This window comes from Nothobranchius furzeri, chromosome 11 (assembly GCF_043380555.1).
Source record: "Nothobranchius furzeri strain GRZ-AD chromosome 11, NfurGRZ-RIMD1, whole genome shotgun sequence".
Taxonomy (NCBI): domain Eukaryota; kingdom Metazoa; phylum Chordata; class Actinopteri; order Cyprinodontiformes; family Nothobranchiidae; genus Nothobranchius; species Nothobranchius furzeri.
In genome coordinates this window covers 21093178-21112711 of record NC_091751.1, presented here as the reverse complement: position 1 = coordinate 21112711, position 19534 = coordinate 21093178, and the positions used below count along the sequence as shown (strand labels likewise).

General features: G+C 42.4%; 1 protein-coding gene across 1 annotated transcript; it reads right to left on the bottom strand.

Annotated features, from left to right (window-relative positions):
* Positions 1-1099: 1099 nt before the first annotated feature.
* ube2ql1 (ubiquitin conjugating enzyme E2 QL1) lies at positions 1100-16069 on the bottom strand. The gene is made up of 2 exons (XM_015955651.3): positions 15383-16069; positions 1100-1443 (listed from the first exon to the last, which is right to left on the bottom strand). Exons 1-2 carry the CDS (start codon positions 16067-16069, stop codon positions 1312-1314), a joined length of 819 nt encoding a protein of 272 aa, XP_015811137.1. The 3' UTR covers positions 1100-1311.
* Positions 16070-19534: the final 3465 nt, after the last annotated feature.

The following is a 19534-nucleotide window of genomic DNA, read 5'->3' as shown; positions in this document are numbered from 1 at the left end:
AGAGCTCTGAGGCAAACACTTGTTTAAAGCACCTCTCCATCCTCAGCAGCGCTCCTGACCCTGTCTGTCGTTATTCTCAGGTGTCAGCGCAGCCATCCAGGTGAGCGGCGGCGAGGCCCAGTGTGCGCGTCTGGAGCACGGCTCAAACTTTTCTGTTTTTAGAACCGGCTGGAATATTTAAAAAAAATGGTTTTAGGTCATAACTGGACTCATGTTACATTACTTTGAATAAAGAGCTAACACAGACAGTGGAACGAGGTGGTTAGTAGTTTAGCTTTAGGCCGTAGTGTCATTTCACAGTATTTTCTTTTTTTTTTACTGTTTAAAGGGTTGTCCTCCTTGCTAACACACACACACACACACAGGGTAGGGCTAAATCAAAAGAAGATGACTGTCATTCTCAGTATCATACACAGGCTCAGCACAACATGAGGTTTTTTTTCTTCACTAGGAATCGATACCTACAGCGAGCTCTAAATTTAGTCACAAGAGACAGAAAGAGAGAAACAAAGCTAGTTTTAGAAAGAAAGAGAAAGAAAGAGAGCACAGCTCCACGTAAATTACAATCTTTATGTTGCATTGAACCGTGAGCAACGGCACAGTCGAAGGAAAGAGGAAAATGAAGTATTGAATGAGTTGGTGTAAACGCCAGCACGCTGCTCGCCTATTAAACATTAACAGCTTCATTTATATGTAAATGGCTCGACAGCTACAGGGACGGTCGGCTGTGACGTTCAGAGGAGTAAAGACTGATGGATGGGGTCAGAAGAGAAGGGGAATGAGTCTCCTTCAGTCAGTTTAGTCTTTCACAAAGGTGGAAAAAGTCCACAAGATCCAATTATTCAGACTGCACACGCATGGGTGTGCATCAGGAAAGAAAGAAAATACCACCGGAAGAAAATAACACAAATAAAAAAGGTCCAGTAACAGTGATGCACGTGCACACACTCCCAGCTGGTGAGGTGACGGAGTCATACACACGCATGCATACATCTCGCTCCCAGGTCTTTCCAAAATTAGGGAAAGAATCCTTTTGCAAGAAGAAAGTCTAATCAAATAGTTGCTTTTTTTGTTGAGTAGTTACCGCACGTCAACCCTCCGAAAGGTTGGAGACGTGAATGAAAAAAACCCTAGAACACACAAACCATAAACCGGAAAAAAGAATCGTAATGAAGAAAAGCCTCGAGTGAAAGAGCCAAAGGTGAAGATGAGATCATGTTGAGTTAGCGTGGTGGGTTGGTTTGCGTGTTGGAGCTAGCTGGGGTTTCCACTCCGGCTAGCAAAGGGGTCGGGGGGACGTCGTCTCGGCACTCAGCCGTCGGAGATGGGCGGGGACACCCAGCCGTACTTCTCGTGGGTCTTCACCAGCGACTTAAAGGTGGCCTCTGCTTCTTTACGACTGAAGGCTTTCTTGGACTTGCCTGTTTTCCTGCATATACGACCCTGAAGGAGACAGAAGCAGGAAGACAGGGAGGTTACGACCGTGGACAGGTAAAGAACTTTAAGGGTTCCAAACTCAAGTTCCTAAATTTAAAGCTGCATCACTGATTAACAATCGATAACTCGGACTGAACATCAATAACCTGTTCTGCCTGTATCATGAAAGTAACTACCAAAGCCATCACAGCAACCTAATGCTAAAAGTGACTACTTGATGTCTCATTTTGATTAATAAATAGTTAAAAGCATGAAGATAATTAGTTTACTAGTGTAAATACTACAGAGCTCCTGTGGAAAACCAGGACAAAATTAAAGGGGACACATTATGATTTTGTTCTTAAGTTATAAAAGCTTTATGGTTGATACCAAACATGTTTATAATAATAATAATAACAACAATAACAATGCAATTAATTTATAGGTGCCTTTCAAAACCCAAGGTCACCTCACAAAACATGAAAAAACTTACACAAAAATAAGAATAAGATAATTTAAACAATAGAATTACAAAGAATACACTATAACTTATGAAGTTCTTTGCTGAAAATCCCTCTCACGTAAAACAATTTTTTCATTTATTCATGACAGCTTGAGTACATTCTAGACTGAGTCCTTTCAGGGCTCTGTCACTTTAAGAAAACCAGCTGGAGCTGGCCACACCCACCATACCACACTCAGGCTGCTATAGGCTGAGAAGCTCCGATATATGGGAAGGGCTCAGAGAAGAGCCGCTGCTCCGATGGCAGGAAAGCATGTGAGAGGTGGTTCTATGCTAACACCCCATTTGTGACATCACAAACGGGGACGGCTTGTTTTAGGCACATCATTCCTAAAACCAAACACTGACAGAAATAGACTTCATGTGTTTATTTCATGTTTGGAATGTTTATAAAGGCAGTGGACTCACATGGCTGTACAAAAATATGAAATAGGTGAGTTTTGCGTTATGTTTATATCAGAGAATATATTTTTTTATTTAGTTTTAAGTAAAAAAATAATTCTTTAATTGTCTTCATCTTTAAAAGATGCTAGAAGCACAATGTTGTTAGCAGTGTCAAAAACATAATGAACATGTTGAGCATCTTTCTTTTATTGCCACTTTAGAAATAATCCCAAAATAAAAACCAACACGTCAAAATATTACCGTTTGTCATCGGTGTGCTGTCAGATCCAAAGAAAGATGGCTGTCAGCAGCGTTATCAAACTCATTCCCAGTTTAAATCTTTTCAGGTCATTCATATAAAGATGGAGGCCCAGCCCACACACACACATTGATGAAGTTAATGGTGAATGCACTGCTGCAGGGGAGATGTTGGCAGGACAAGTGGTCTGAATGCAGACTGACTAGTATCAGATCAGTGATTAAAGGCAGGGGATGAGCTTTTAAGACGTCAGGTTCAATCAGAAGTGAAAAACCACCCTCCAGCATGCTGGGGAGTGGAGTGTGGACCAGCAGCAGCCACTGCGATACGTGATGTAAAGGCTGTGCACACGGCATCCGTGCATATATAGCCTTTTCATGCTCAGTGTGAAAAGCATGGCATCATCAGACCGTTCACCCAGGCAACACAACACTGAAGCCCTCCCTCCATCCCACACAAACCTAATAACACACGTGGGAGGAGTTGGTGGGAAAGACAGAGAAAGGGAGGTGCAGAAATGGTGATGAAGCTGCTTATTTTGATGTTGTCAGCGGCGCCAAAGTCTTTCTTCAAGAACTTTACGTAGGAGGGAGACAACTGCCTTCATGCTAGAGAGACTAATGCTGGGAGACGTCCATGGCCATGACAACAGAGGAGTGACAAAGATGTGATTCAGACCAGTGGCACTGGTTGTTTCATGTTTTCAAATCGCTCCCGAAAAGCAGAGGAATCACAAAAGCAGGGGGCAAAATGAACACGCCCGGCCGGTCCACTGGTCATTCTGTGGCGACACATCAATTCTGATGGGTGTTGACTCTGTAAACAAGAGTAATGCTGGATTTGTTGGGACACACTGTAGCGCTGCAGAGGAGGTTTTGTTTGGAACCAATACTAATGAAATTTCCTCCGAGGGTTTGCTCCTCTGAATGCTGCAGTGCAGAAAAACAGCCGTTCAGTCTTACACAGCTAAACGACACACCGCCATTCCTCAGAACTCTTCTGCTGGCGTTCAGCAAAACAAATGTCAAACTGACTCATTATTCCAAAGCTGAAAACAAAACACTGGTTTTCATGTATTCGTGATACATAATCCACTTTCTGTCTGTCTACTGCACAAGAGACCGTACTACGTTTTTACTTGTAATTATTCTTGTGTGATTATGATTCACTGGCTCTGGCCAAATAAGTGCTAGCTTGGATCAGCTTCGTTTTATTAAATAAATAAAAAAAGAAAATAACTGATTCTTATTCAGCTCAGATAAAAATCTCATTAAAAAAATCTAATTGAAAATGAAAGCAAGTATTTGGTATTTCCCTTCTGGGCTAATTCACTCTAAGAAATGAAACATTGAATTTACTAAACCAAGTTAGGTCAACCGATTTTACTAAACATAGTTGCTTAAATGTAAAAAGTCATACATATTTACTTTTAACAAAACAATGCATAACAATGTATATTACTCTTTACATTTAAGCAACTAGGTTTAATGGAACCAGCTGACCTAACTTGGTTAAAGGTGAGTGACACCCTGTGGTCATTCTTGAGTACTACACTCAGAGTATCAAAAGAGTCCGCTCTGAGTTACGGTACAAGATCTGCTCGGGTGCAAAATCGGGTCGGGGTCCTTCGACTGCCGATGACGTCAAAGTACGGCAAACCCACTCGGACAAAATACACTACACATCTATACTGTTGGAAAGAATTTAGCAGTTTCGTCATTAAAATAATGTTTCTTAAGACGTAAGTTTGTGTTTATAATGGTATTTGTAAAATAAAACACTATATTTTATTCATAATGTTGAACTCCTCTTTGAGCACATCCCTTGAAGAATCATAGGTATTAGCAACACCTGTGAAATTGTATTTGAAGGAAAGAAGTGTGTCCCGTTTATTGAAGTATTTTGTGTTTAGAGTTTTTGACGTCTTGTCCATGCGTAGTTCAGTTACGCTCATAGCTGCTAGCCAAAACTCTAGAGTTAAAAGTTTTCTGGGTTTACTAAAATACCTGTCTGTACTTATTTGATTGATGGTAGTTTTACTTTCTAATGTAATCATTTGGCACGTTTCTAATTCATAATTTGTAATAATGTAATCGGCGATATTAGCATTAGCATTCCTATGGGTTTTTCCATGTATATTAGCATTGCGCTTACCACTCGCTGCCAAATTGCAACCTTTGCGATTAGAAAATCTCCTTTTGTCACATCGCAATTTAATTGCACATGCAGTTAATCGTTCAGCCCTAATATACATGCAGCTCTATGCTAAAAGTGTATTTTCAAAGAGGTAATGATGGATTTCTTTGTAAAAGTTGTCCATCTTTCCAACAGAAAGATTTGCCTGGACCAACGTAACGTGATAACAACGTAACGTGATTACGTAACTTCCGTAAGGTTCATGTTCAGCCAATCAACTACTTAGACGTCATCGGCAGTCGACGGGCCACGAGCCAATTTTGCACCCGAGCAGATCTTGTACCGACACCGGATCAAGTGCCAGAAGATTCTAGATGCCGAGTCATGCAGCAGATAAATACATTTCACTGTAATACTTAGTCGTTGGTAATTGAAAAAAGTAGCTAGAGATTTTTTTAGACGTGACAATTTTTTTCTAATTCAACGTTAACATTGTTAGCGCAACGTTAGCACAATGTTAGCCTTTTCTTTACTCTGGGTGTTTCTCAATGTCAAGGCGCCTGTCCTTGCAAGGCGATGTCTTGCGAGGCCAGTCATCTTGCTTAAGAGGACACTGTCCTGTAGACCAAGCCTAGGCTACAAGACACCTCCCATTTATCCTTGCTCAGCTAGCTAAACAGCTAACAAACAGAGAACAGACGCCTTGGTAGAACATGAGCATTGGAACACCCCTTGGCAGTTCCTGATGATGTATTTCCTAGGCAACTGGGATGGGACCAATACATCAAGGCGAGGAACACCCCAATTGAAAAACACCCCAATTAGAGTAAAACAAAAAGTATGCCGTGGTTTCTTAGGGGTACAAGAAATAACTTCTGGGCGGCCACAACACTGCTGCTTTTTGCCTGCTGGTGTCAAATTACAAATGCTGACACAGCTGCATGTGCCAGCGCAGATTTGGCAACCTTGTGGGCTCAAGTATGATTGGTTCTGGAACCAGGAAGCATAGAGGCAGTAGTTGGCACGGTTGGAGTTTGGTAGTGCTGGATGGCGTGATTTCAGTCTGGAACGGGCGGTGTAGTGTTCACATATAGATCCGAGCGACTTCTCAGGAATGCAGAAATTCCCGAGCCTGTGGGTGGCGCTTAGCATGCGCGGAAGGTCCGCTCCATGAGCTGTGTTGCTTTTGGAGACTCTGAACCACATTATTTTATTAATTTGCTGTGTGTGTCCTCATAATCTTGTGCCACACACACACGCACGCACACACACACACACACACACACACACACACACACACACACACACACACACACACACACACACACACACACACACAAAGCTATTCTTTTCTCCCGTTCCCACACTAAGGCAGCTCCAGAACAGCAGCTCCATGCTACAGACAGTTTACTCAACAGCGTCCAGCATCAAAATGAATGGCGCATGTGGGAATCCCCCCGCTGGCTCATTCTTCTCGCAGATCGGAGGCGGTAGGCGTAATTTCAGCCGGCCAATATGTCCGTAGTATTGCCTCGGTCCCAGTCTGACCGCGGAGGAGAAGGTCTGAGAAAAAGAGTCGCCTCTGCACTGAAAACGCAAATCGGACCTGTGTGCGAAACCAAATTCCGGTGCCGTTAGATACCTCTTGGGGCCGTGCCGACGCTAACGTGTAAGCACCATAAGACTACGCCCCTCTTAGATGTTTTTAAATTGGGAAAAAACTGACAACCCCCAGCCGGCTGAGAATGAAATCTGTTTAAATGTTATCTTCCTCCCAGCATGATTGAGACATCAGACTGTTTTGTGATTATTTCACTGTAAAATTCTTACTTATTGTACCTTTAAGTGAATTCAACATTTCACTTCTTACTCCTAGTTTCCACTGGATGTGAAAGCATTGCCAAATGGTCGCGAAATATACTTTGCTGGTAATTAGCTGCTGTTGGGATTAATGAACGGGCTCCTTCCACCGGCCACTAGGTGTCACTGTTTGGATGCGTCCCAGAAGCGAAGAGGCACTTAAATTACGTTTCAGCTCTAATTTTTATGCGCTTTGCTTCTAAAACACATCTAACTCTGAAGTTCAGATCAATTCAGACAGAAAGCCAAACCCGAGAGCAGTGTAAAACATCCAGAAAAAGTATGTAATTTCCTGTGAAACCTCTATAGCTGAGGTAATCAGAACTGAAAATAAACCACAGACCTTTTTGGATTTATACAACTGTCTTTCTACTTGCTTGTTATCAAGCTACTTTCCAAAATCACACGCGGTGTTGCAAATCTCCCGCTATTTTGAGGCCTCGCGGGACCAGCAGGGTGGAAGGCTTTCGCTCCCGTGTTGCATCTGAAATGCTCGTGGTTAGACGGGAACTCGTGGGTTACACGCCGCTCTGGTGGAAAGGAGGTGTTGGGGTGTACGATGGTGATAAAACACAGGAAATCCTACTTAAATTTAGAAACACACACCTTTTATTTTTCTCCAATCTGGCTCTAAAAACCTAAAAGTAGCCATGACTGGTCAGAATGTGCAAAGTGCAGAACAGCTGTTCTGTTTTTAGTGCCAAATGACCCGGTATGAAGATTTTATACAAATCTATCACAAATTACCAGGACAGGAAATAAATGTAACATTTAAAGGAAACAAACACTTAAGTTAAATATGCTATTTTTAATGAGTAAATCTGAATTTTCCCTTAATAACATTAGCTTTTTCAGTCATTAGTTCTTGTTTCCGGTGGGATATTTTATTGGAAAATTCAATATTTGCCCGCATCGCCTCTGGTGGTGTAGTAAAATGTCACTTTGCATTTCTATTTTGGGGTTAAAGTGATGCAGCGGATAAAAGGGGATGAGGTGATAACTGAATGATCTGGAGATTAGGGCTGCAGTTTCTATTCCTGTAGCAACAGTGGCCTGGTTTCATCGTGGAGCTTAGAGACGCTCACACACTTCCTGTCAGCTTCTCTCTCTGCCAATAGGAACATTCTGAACAGCTAGCGCTGTTACTTAATCAGGTTTTCTTTCAGTAGAAAAGGTGAGTTCCAAAATGTTCGTCAGGGCAAGTCAGTTCATTTAATCAGGAACATTAGAGTTCAAATAAATCAAGGTATCTGCGCCAAAAAAAGACAGAACAGGAATAGCCTCGTGAAAGATTGCCTGAGTTTTACAGCTGTGAGATCTGGAATGAAAAAAAGAAAATTTGCCACCTTGTGCTTTCTCTTTACAAAAATGACTGGACATTATACTGGAGACTGGATTTCTGTTCCCATTTCTGGCCCAAAAGGAAATCCTCATATTTTACCAGAACCCATCACAGGGAAAACCCCGAACAGGATGCCATCTAAAAAGCTCTTCTTCTCACCTCCTCAGTGAGGAAACACAGCTTATTTTAGCTAACACACACAGATTACACACTATTCTCTAAGCAGGAAAATCCAGCATCATTAGTAACAGCAGCTGTGTGTGTTTGCTGATGATGTATCAAAAGAATAGACGGGGATGTGCGTGCGTGCATGTGCTGTCGTGGCTTAACCCTGGGCTGATTCTGTGCCCTGTCAGTGTTTATCTGCCTCAGCTAAGCGGTCGCTCAGTCAGAGGGAGGAGTGGCTGCTGGGTAATTGTGAGAACAGAGTTCAGTCAATGGGCAGAGCGGGGAAGGCCCCAGTGCATGTAGGGAAGCAGCTCTTGGGGTCAAGTGGGGTGTGTGTTACATAACGCAGACATGTACTGTAAGGTTCAGGACAAACAAACACAGATCAGTGCCATCGTTGGATCAGCAAGAAGACTCCATGGTTTGGTCATTAATGCAGCAATCTGGAGTTTTCCCTCTTTCAGGAAATGTGTTTGATTCATTAGAAATCTGTAAAAGTTATAGTCTTACCCTGGACTGTGATATAATGTAGGCAATACGTCAATTTTATTTTTGCTAGGCCCACCCCACATCCTGTAACGGCTTCCAATTTGAATTAAGCGCAGATCAACATCAGCCAACAGCGTTAGACATCTGCTTATGTACAGATGGCAATCACAGAGTGGGCGTGACGCTGCAGCCATACCTAGACTGTAGACACACACACACACAAACATATACATATATATATATATACATACATACATATGTATATATATATATATGTATATGTTTGTGTGTGTGTATATATGTATACATATGTGTATATATGTATATATATGTATACATATATATATATATGTGTGTGTGTGTGTATATATGTATACATATATACACACACACAAACATATACATATATATATATATATATATATACATACATACATATGTATATATATATACATATATGTGTATATATATATATATATAAATATATAATACATATATATTATATGTATACACACACATGTATATATACATATATATATATGTAAACATATATATATATATGTTTACATATATATGTATATATATATATATATATATATATATATATATATATATATTTTTTTTTTTTTTTTACCACGACTACTAAACTTTATTTATATAGTGCCTTCACATGTCCCAAGGACCAAACAAAGCGTTGCACTGCAGAAATAAACATAAAATATAAAAACATATAAAACCTCCAGCTTCACTGGCTGCCAGTTAACTTCAGGGTTCATTTCAAGATCCTGGTTCTGGTCTATAGGGCCTTACATGGACAAGCACCATCACACATTGGCAATCTTCTCAGTCCTTACACCCCCAGCAGGTCCATGAGGTCCAGTGATCAAAGCCTACTGGTTGTGCAGCGCACCAGGCTAAAGACCAAAGGTGACAGATCATATGTGAATGTATAGTCTGGCCTCGACCCATAGACAGAGCTCAGTCATGGGGTGGGAGCTATGGTTGTCTTTCAGACTGTCTCCACGAGCTATTGGACAACGAACAACGTGACGTACTCACTGCTACAGTCCACCATACACTGTTGAAAAAGACACAAATACATCCTTTTTCTACATAATGGACTGAAGTACCTCTATCTGCTCTTGATTCAAGGCCAAGTCTAAATAGTCCAAAGTTGATGCCAAAGGTGTTTCAAACAAGCCACCATCATCTTGGTTGTTCCACTCCGTCGCATGGTCCCGCCCACCAAACCAGTCAGTGTTGTGATTGGCCTAACACAACACTGATCGGGCAGACTGCGGAGGCTGTAATGGAGTATGGCTAGATCGACATGCAGAGCAACATCCTTTCTCTTCAGCTACTGTCCGTCTACATTTCTAGATCCAGAGCATAACACAGGATATTTGAAAATGATAACAAGAGAGCATTTAGGATACAATTTGGTGTTCGCTTGTGCGTCACATTATTGAAAAATAGAAGCTGTGTTCCGATCTTCATAGCAAACAAGATTTGTGGAAAGCTCTTACGCACAAGCATTTTCCCTAACTTAACATGTTACATAAAATTGTTGTATTAGATGAAAGTTACACCACTGTGAGCTGCTAGCATTCGTTTACCAGTTGTGTAATCTGAGTGTTTATTGTACTCTTCAGAGCAAACTGATGTTCAGAGACTGTTTCTGAGAATCTTCTATGCTTACGTTCCATTCTGAAGCATAATTCCTGATTATTTAATGAGGACGTAATGATTTATGTTGATGTTTTTACAGAAATTTGGTGAAGATGCTTCAATTTGCCACACTGAATTTAGGAACCTCCTGCTCAAAGGCAAACTATGCAACTTTTTCATTTTTTAAAATAATTTTCTTGAGCCAGTGTGTGCTAAAAAGACTCTTTACAGGGTCAATGAAAAGTCCCTCAGATCCCCACCATTCTTTGTGGCTAGAATATCACTCTTGCAACTTCAGAGTGCCAGATCAGTCCCTGTTGGACTTAGTAAAGTGAAGATCAGTCCCTGTTGGACTTAGTAAAGTGGAGCTGACATAGCTGGTGCTGCAGTCTGCTTCCAGCACGTTTCCTGCATGTTTTAGATCATGAACACAGCTGATTTGTATAATTTAGTGATGCATCACTCCTGTAGACACTAATGAAGGCTGAAGAGACATTTCTATCATGCCCATCTGGTGACATTGAGGGAAAAAAATAACTTATGGCCACGAGATATTAATGCATGGGAACGAGTTTTTAACTCGTTGCCACGACTTATTAATGCGTTCCGAGATTTTAATACGTGGCCATGAGATACATTAAGTATGTCGTGGCCACGTATTAAAATCTCATGGCCACGAGTTACTATTTTCCTTCAATGTCACCAGACAGGCACTGTACACATTTCAGCAGTTAGATCAAGATGTTAGACGAACACACAGCAAGGTGAAGAGGTTCACTTTTGGTTTCACTAACAGACACTAGGGGGTGATAAAGCCAAAACTGCTTAGTATCCCTTTAAACCTGAAGGTGCCACACCCTCATCTTCCTGCATCTCAGTCCAGCCTCACAGAATATCCTCATTTAAAGGTACAACAAGTCATAACTTTAAAGTCAAATAATCACCCCACCCCCACCCCTCGACGGCCGAAGCCGCCAGACTTAACTCATTTTCTGGGGGAAACCCTGTACATACTTTTACCTGTTTTGTGGTGTGGAATGTATGAAAGGCTTGATCAAGTGATATTACTCAATTGGAGAACATGAGCCAATAGCAGCAAGTATGAAAAAAATGACTATTTTTTCTTAACTATTGGTTGCAAAAATGTGAATCTTTATGGACTGCTTATATCAGAGATTTTTGACGTTGTCTAATATAATCTGATACAATGTTTTTGGGCCGATATCGAATTATTTCTGATGTCCGATATCGATGGTGACATCCCTACCTGAATTCCTACCCAGAAAAAAATTGCTGTGTTTCAGTGAAACTCCGCCCACGCCCGCTCTGACAAAACGTGCCGACAACAGCGTCTTAGGCGAGTCAGTTGCTGCACTGGCTATGGTAGTCAAGTGGTTAAGGACGCCATTTTACTGCAGCATTTTAGTCTGTGTAGTCTGCTCACCACACATGGACTCACACTTGGTATATAAACAAAGAAAGTAAAAAAAATACCGTATTTTCCGGACTATAAGCCACAACTTTTTTCCCACGCTTTGAACCATGTGGCTTATAATGAGGTGCGGCTTTACTGAAGATTTTCCTTCACCTGCCACCAGGGGGCGCTGTAGCAGAAAGTGAAACAGGTGGAAGTCAAAAGTGGAAATGGAAGAAAGTGCTCATTTTAATTTAGCACATGCAAGCAGCCGGCACCACGAAGGATTTTTTTCAAATCCATACCCCCTCGTCATGGTAACTACACGTATGAGTTCATATGATGTCGCATTTAAGCTGAAGGCCATCGACCTGGCAGTGAAGGAGGGAAACAGTGCTGCCGCACGTAAGCTTGGCATGAATGAATCCATGGTTCGGCGCTGGAGACGGCAGCGGGAAGAACTCATTCAAGCCAGCTTCACCCAGGGATGATGACAGCAACACGGACAGCGACACTGACATCGCCACAGAAAAGGTATGTGACGAAGCTCCTCTGAGGCTGTTCAACTCCGACACTGAAGGAGGACTTTAATGGCTTTAGTGCGCAGGAGGAAGATGAGAGCAAATGACTTCTTCTGGTAGGCAAGTGTGTTTTATTTACTAACCAGGCATGTTTTGTTTCTAAACATGCAAATTACCAGTAATAACGTGTCAGTTCTGTTTTTATTTTATAACCATCCAGAAATATGAATGCTATCAGTGCTGTTTTCTTTTCTAAACTTGCAGGCACGTTCACCCGTGTTAATAATGTGTTTTGTTGAATTAAAACAACAACGAAAAACCTCCGTGTAGCGTCTTTCTGTCTAATGATCTTATGTTATGGCCGTACATGCGCTGTGCGCCGGAGTCCTGCATGTGGCTGCTGCGCCGCGGCTTGTGTTTGAGTGCGGTGTGTGTGTGTAGAAAACCTTTTTTTGTTGGTGCGGCTTATATTGAGGTGCGCTCTATAGTCCAGAAATTACGGTAATAACAGTCCTTACTTTTTAAACAGTTAATCAATAATGGATTGAAAATACATTACTGGTAAGTGTAGTTAAAAAAGAGAAGAAATAAAGAGCTCAGACCGGAATGCAAACCTACCCATAACTGAGTACCAGCCCAGCACTACAACCACCCAAGTCTACAACATAAAAGCAGTCACCTAAGCTACATACTAGGGCTGGGCGATAAATCGAATATTTATCATTATCAAAATTTCTGAGTCTTATCGAGATCATTTTTCCCACGTCCATAAATTTGACAATAAAAAAATGATAAGATGTGTGCAGGTTGGCAGCGTTCATGTCCCTTTAAGAAGCTGTACCACCTCGAGTCACGTAAAAATGTGACTGAACGTAATACGTGTGACAGCCCCATCTAGTGGACAACTTTTGTTTCTGCGCATACCTGTAGTTATCGTCCATTTATCGTTATCGAGGTGAAACCCTCAATATATCGTGATACTGATTTTAGGCCGTATCAACCCTGTGCCGACTAGAGAAGACAGGTTTCAGACCAGACCAGGTTCCAGGAGAGGAGAAGGGCCTGATGACGAGACTGGTTTCCACTGATGCTTTACAGGATTTTCAAAGTCAAACTCAAAATTTTCAGTTCTAACAGGAAATTGCATGAATGCAGCCAAAAATGCATTTGTGTTTTTTTTAATGAGTAAATAACAATATCACCTGGTAAAAAGCTCCAAAAAGTGGATTTTCCATGCTATGGCCCCTTAAAACTGCCCTCAGTGTGTCATACAGTTTTAATTTTGTTTTGTGTGATTTTCTTTGTTGAATGTGTTACATAAATAAACTTTACTTTTATTTTTATTATTATTATTTACCTATTTTTAATGACCTTAGCTGGTCAGAAAGAGACCAGAGTAAAATTACAGAGAGGTCTAATCAGCATTAATTAGACTATCCTGCAGCTCCATACACTGGTGGTGCATAGTTAAACACAACTGCACAGACACACATCTGCACTGATCAAATGACTAAACTGGATTTGATTACAAAGACACCTGGTGAGTTTGCCTCTACTGTCTACCTGCTGGAGATGGTTCATGGAGACAGAAAGTAAATTATTGCATTTCTGTCTAATTTTAATCCTTAAAGCGGATGTTTGGTGCCCTCTGCTCTATGAAAAACTAAAAATATCACCAGATATGGACTTCCTCTCATCTGCATGTGAAGGCAGTGTTGACTCTCAGCTTAGCACCATGTCACCACATGTATCCTCGCACACTAAAAATAGGCAGGGAGCTACTAAGCAGGGTACATCGCCATTGTCACAAGGAACCAGCAGCAAAGGACAAATAAATATATTCGGTGTGTCTAGGTATATTTATATATAGGCCTGTGATGCACAGCAGGCAAATAGATCTCCCAGGAAAATCAGGACACCACGAGCGCTGACGTGGATCCAAAAATAATGAGACAGAAATGGACAACTGAGGAATAATTAATCAATATGTATTCCATTAGCAAACAAGGAAGATGCTGCACCATAATTAGGGAAGACTGCAGAGCTGCTTGCTCATCTCCCCTGTGCAGCAAATCAAGGCTAAACACACACACACACACACACACACACACACACACACACACACACACACACACACACACACACACACACACACTTCTCTCTCTCTTTTTCTAAAAAGTGAGGACATGTTTCAACACGACCTCTCTTCATGACACGTGCCTGGTGACCACAGCTGACTCTGGGATAATATTCAGTTATATCACTGAAGGTTGAGGGGGACCCAGTGACAGCTTACGTAAGGTCTGACAGCACAGCGCCACCATACAGCTGATGTCAGAGACAAAGAGTCGAGCAGGGAGTGAGAGGGGGAGAGAGAGGAATGACGGGCATATGGTGGAGAAAATGGGCTTTTAAAGCTGTGATTGCCCTCTGGGTGGACAACAGGAAAGCTCTGCCATGAATGCATGCAAACCTGCAGCCATTTTCCCTGGAACCGCATCTGAGGATGTGCAGAACAGATTTGACAAGATTACATAATCCAGACAGCCTAAATCACTCAGGACAACTGTAGGCTACCTGCTGTCTGGTTGTCTCCATCTGTCTTTCCAGCCATCCTCACGTGTTGCTTTATTTCTCCTTCAGAATAGTCCAAAGGAACTATGGATACTGAGGAGGAACAGGACTAGTCTTTGTCATGGCAGCAAGCCTTTGTTATCAGATGTTGCTGATTTATGGAGGTGAGAGAAGACGAGCACAACACAGCGAGGATACAAAGGGCTGTGCTGCGTGAAATGGCTGCCGTAAAGTCAAGTTTACAGTTTGCTCAAATCTGAAGGCATGATGGAGCCTAAAACACACGTGACCGTCATCAAGCGGGCAGGAGAAACGTCAGTTTGATGAAGTATTTTAAGTTTCCTGTAAAAAATTAAAACTACAAACTATTTAAGGTGTTTTTACGAGTTCAACCCAAAATATTTTCGGAAAAATTTAGCTAAATTCCACAAAATATTGATGCTTATTTGTTTAGATCAATAAAATAATAATAATAACCTTCTACATTTCCTATTTTCACTCTAACATGGGCCAACTTTAGTTTAGGGAACCATAAATCCAGGTTAGGCTTTAATGTTACATGTTTATAAATGGTTTTATGCATGGGTCAGGTATGATGGTCCAAAGACAACCCCCCTCCTCCCCTCACCTGTCCTTTTACGAGGCTGGCAGCAAACTGCCTCATGACTGCCTCCACCGTGTAGGCGCTGGACCATCCGCGGGGGGTCAACAGCTCCATGCATATGGCCCCGCCGTCCAGCACGTAGCCGTTCTCCAACCGGGGCGTCAGAACCCGCATGAACGGCGGTGAGAAGGGGAAGTTATCTGGGAAGGTGACGTTGAGCAGAATGAACTCGGTGCTGGTCTCCTTCATGTCCTGCCACAGCGCCGAGTCCTTGTCTACCTGGTGCAGCTTGACGTTCCAGTCATACAGGTTGTCCTCCACCAGCTCCACCGTGATGAAGTTGTCCCCTAACCTCCGGATCTCCTGCAGCTCCTTCATCAGCCTCCGCGTCCGCACCTGGGTGCAGTGCTGCCGGTGCGGCGCCAGCGGCGTCACGGAGGAGGCACTGGTAGCTTTACTCCCGCCTCCTCCCGTCTGCTGCTTCTCCTTCGCATCCTTGCCCTGCTTGTCCTTGCCGTGCTGGTCCAGCTTCCTCGCCTTGATCTCCGGGGTACTCAGGAGGTTGGTTTCGTTGGCGGTCTGACAGTGTTTGTTGGCGTTGTTCTTCTGGTTCCCTTTGGTCCCCTTTAGCGAGCCCTGATGATGCTTTGGGTCCTCTGTGTCTCGGTCGTGCAGACGGATCAGACCGATTTTCCGCAGTAGGGTGGCCATAATTTATCTAGACGTACACGTCTCCGCTGATCACCCCGCTCAGGGGCGAGACTCTCCCGTTCTTTCCCCTCACAGACGCGACCTTTACGGATGCTGATAGAAACCCTCGTTATACCGCAATCCACCCCCTCCGTTCGCTGCAGCCTCGCGTTAAAGAAGCGGGGGAGCCTGGGCCGATTTTCTCCTCAGCGCATCGTCTCTGCGCGGTTCCTCTGGAAGCAAAAGCAACAACAGCACACATGAATAACATTCACCACCAAGCAACGCCTAACATAACATTTTTTGCCACAGAGAAGAACGATTCCGGCTTTTTATTTTTATTTTTGTTCGTTATTTTCTCAAGTGGACAAGACTGCGACTGTTCCATGATAGGACGATGCGTTTTTACGCAGAACAAATTAGGAGATATATGCGACAGCAGAGTAAAAGGGTGTAGACTATCAGGATTCACGAGGAAAATCAAAGGGAGATGATGTAAAGGCTACATAAAGGACACTGGGCTAAAACTGACACAAATAAAGCGGGAACACGGGCCAGAGATGGAACGTGACATTCATTTACGCCTAAACGAAACAACTTAAAACCCCATGAGTGATGCGTGAGACCAATTTTACATTAAACTATCCGGAAGGTCTACCCTGTCTGATACCTGTTCTACCTGCCCGGTGGAAGTCTGCTCTCCTACCGTGGACTGGTGAAATTCCGAGTACGCGCGCGCTGTGTCCTGTTATGTCGCCCGGACACCGATCCCGCTGCTGCGTAACACGATCAATGGGCTCCACCACCATCCAGTGGACCTACCGTCGGTGAGAGCTGCAGTGAGGAGGAGGAGGAGGAAGCGGAGGTGGTGAAAAATGTGGAGGAGGACCTTTGATGTGCGTCTGCAGCTGCGGCAGCTCCTGCTTTAAAGCAGCCGAAGACGAATCCATGTAATCCCTCTCCTGCTCCTCCTCCTCAACTGACTGCCCCCTCTTCAAAATAAAAGCACGTCAAAGCAGACCACGCGCTCAGTGTTGCCTCGTTACACATTATTAACGTTGAGTTGGTTTTTCCTTTGTTTTCCTTTAAATGTGGATCAGAAGATTATTTACTGGCCATAAAATCTGAAAATAGGAATAAAGATACAGCGGATTGTCCAGTAATTGGAAGGTTGCAGGTTCAATCCCGTCTCCGGACAGAGAATTCTGCTGTTGTGTCCTTGGGCAAGACACTTAACCCGCCTTGCCTGCTGGTGGTGGTCGGAGGGACCGGTGGCGGCTGTGCTCGGCAGCCTTGCCTCTGTCAGCGTGCCCCAGGGCAGCTGTGGCTACATCGTAGCTCATCACCATCAGTGTGTGAATGTGTGTGTGAATGGATGAATGATACACTGTAGTGTAAAGCTCTTTGGAGTCCTTACTCTGAAGAGGCGCTATACAAATGCGGCTCATTTATCATTATCATGTATCCCCTTTCTTCTGCACCCCCAATCCAAGCCTCCAGAATACAGGAACATGCAACAGAATTTAGTTTCACCATTTCAAACCGTTGGTGGCACCTTTTCTGCAATAATTCCCAACATAAAATACCATATAACGATTTACTATGCTAGTTTGCCATTTTTATGGTGACAAATTAAGCAATTGTTAATTTTCTTGTTTTATTCTTAACATAAAAATCACAGCAGCTAGCACCACCAACAATCTGGGGAAACCCCCAAATTCAAGAGGTCAAAACTTCCAGAAACCAAGGTTTGAATTACGGGGGAGCTAAGGGGAGGCTGGCTCCCCTTACATGGTGATGGGCAGGGGCATTGCCATTTTTTCCTGTAGTCGCTTGGTAAGTGTAAGGGGCTGTTTTCCTTCACTGGCGTGGACCAAAGAGTGGGGAGAACCTAATCTGGCTGCTGCTTTAGTAACCCCAAGCGAGCAACTGACATCGACCATGGTGCGGAGCGAAGCTCCCTTAAGCTGACACACCAAGGGTGAGCCCTAAATGTGCCTTGCCCTCTGCTATGATGCAAAAATAAATAAATAAATAAAAGTCTTCTTCTTGTGCTTTTATTGACTGAAAAAGCTAACTGCTAGCCTATATTAGCTAGCTGCACATTAAGCATGAGGAGTGCTCCCACTAGTGCTGCTACCCACATCAACAAAACTGCTTCAGGTCAGCAGAGTGCTGTCCAATGTTAAGTTGCTCACGTTTCTCGCTCAAGAACCACTATCTTTATTGTTGCTTTAAATTAAATTTGCAAACACAAACCGAATGTCACCTTCTCTCCGTGACATGAGGCTGCTTAGCTCTGACGTTGTTTCTTGTTCAGCTGCTCCGAGCTGAGAACACTGATTCGTGCCCCATATGTACAAAGGGGGGAAGGACAGTCAGAGGGCAGTTTGATGGATGGGTTATGATCCAATTATAAGAACAGGATGTTCACAATGAATGGATAAGCTTTTTTCTAGGACTGTACGTTTCAAGACTAAAATTATTATTATTATTATTATTATTATTATTATTATTGTTATTATTTTAAACATTTAATTTATTCATTGCTATTTGTATAACATTTCAAGCAATATGGCAAAAAATTAAGCTTCAGAAAACCATCTCCTATGGCACCTTTAAGACAAACCTTTATCTATGGTTGACTAACTACCTGTGGTTTTGAGACCTTAATCTTGTGTTTTATTTTGAAGGGCAAGTATTCATGTCCTGTTTAATGCGTTTGAGTTTGTTCCCCCACCCTTCTTTCTTTGAAACAGTGAGGCTGACAAGACATGCCCGAGCTTGTAGTAACTTCACCATGTTCATTTTGGTTTTAGTTTCTTTTTTATGTTGACAGTAAAATCTGCACCTGTGTGGTTAAGAATGACTTTTAAGGAAAAATAAAATCCCAGATGTAGGCTATTACATCGTCTTTCAAGATGAACACCACCATGGGGCTTAAAAAACCCACCAAATATATCATCAAAACCAAGTGAAATGTGCTTTTTAAACCATTCATGCATTGGTTATCATTAACATCAACAATTCTATTTGAACTTTGTTTGAGATAAAAACATTCTCTTCATAAAATTAATTTTGGAGGATAACGTAGTGGAACACTTACCTCACTAATGTATATATTATAAGTTCATTATTCTAATAATAAGGATCATGTCACTCCTTATGCTGCACTATGAGCGGAGGGGTATGGAGTGACCATATATGTCGATAGGAGTGACACTCTAGAAACAAATGTAGTGAATAGATGCAAATTGTCCATCAGCCCTGAAGAAAGTAGTTTTTGAATAGCAGGTAGTGATGCATGAAAGGGATGAAAAAGACCCTGAGTCACCAGGGCTCAACCTCGGCGCAATTATGATTAAAACTATTTTGAGTTTAGAATGTGACACAGTGGAAATTAACAAAGGTTCATATATATATATATATAATTATCTCATGTGTTTTTTAATTAATGTGTTCAGTAAACGTAACCTTCCTCTGTTA

What these genes read in the sequence shown, in the direction of transcription:
- ube2ql1 (XM_015955651.3), bottom strand. Translation starts at nt 16,069, where the DNA reads ATGGCCACCCTACTGCGGAAAATCGGTCTGATCCGTCTGCACGACCGA. An exon ending in CCAGCCTCGTAAAAGGACAG is followed by an intron (nt 1,444 to 15,382) that starts GTGAGGGGAGGA and finishes TGTCTCCTTCAG; the next exon opens with GGTCGTATATGCAGGAAAAC.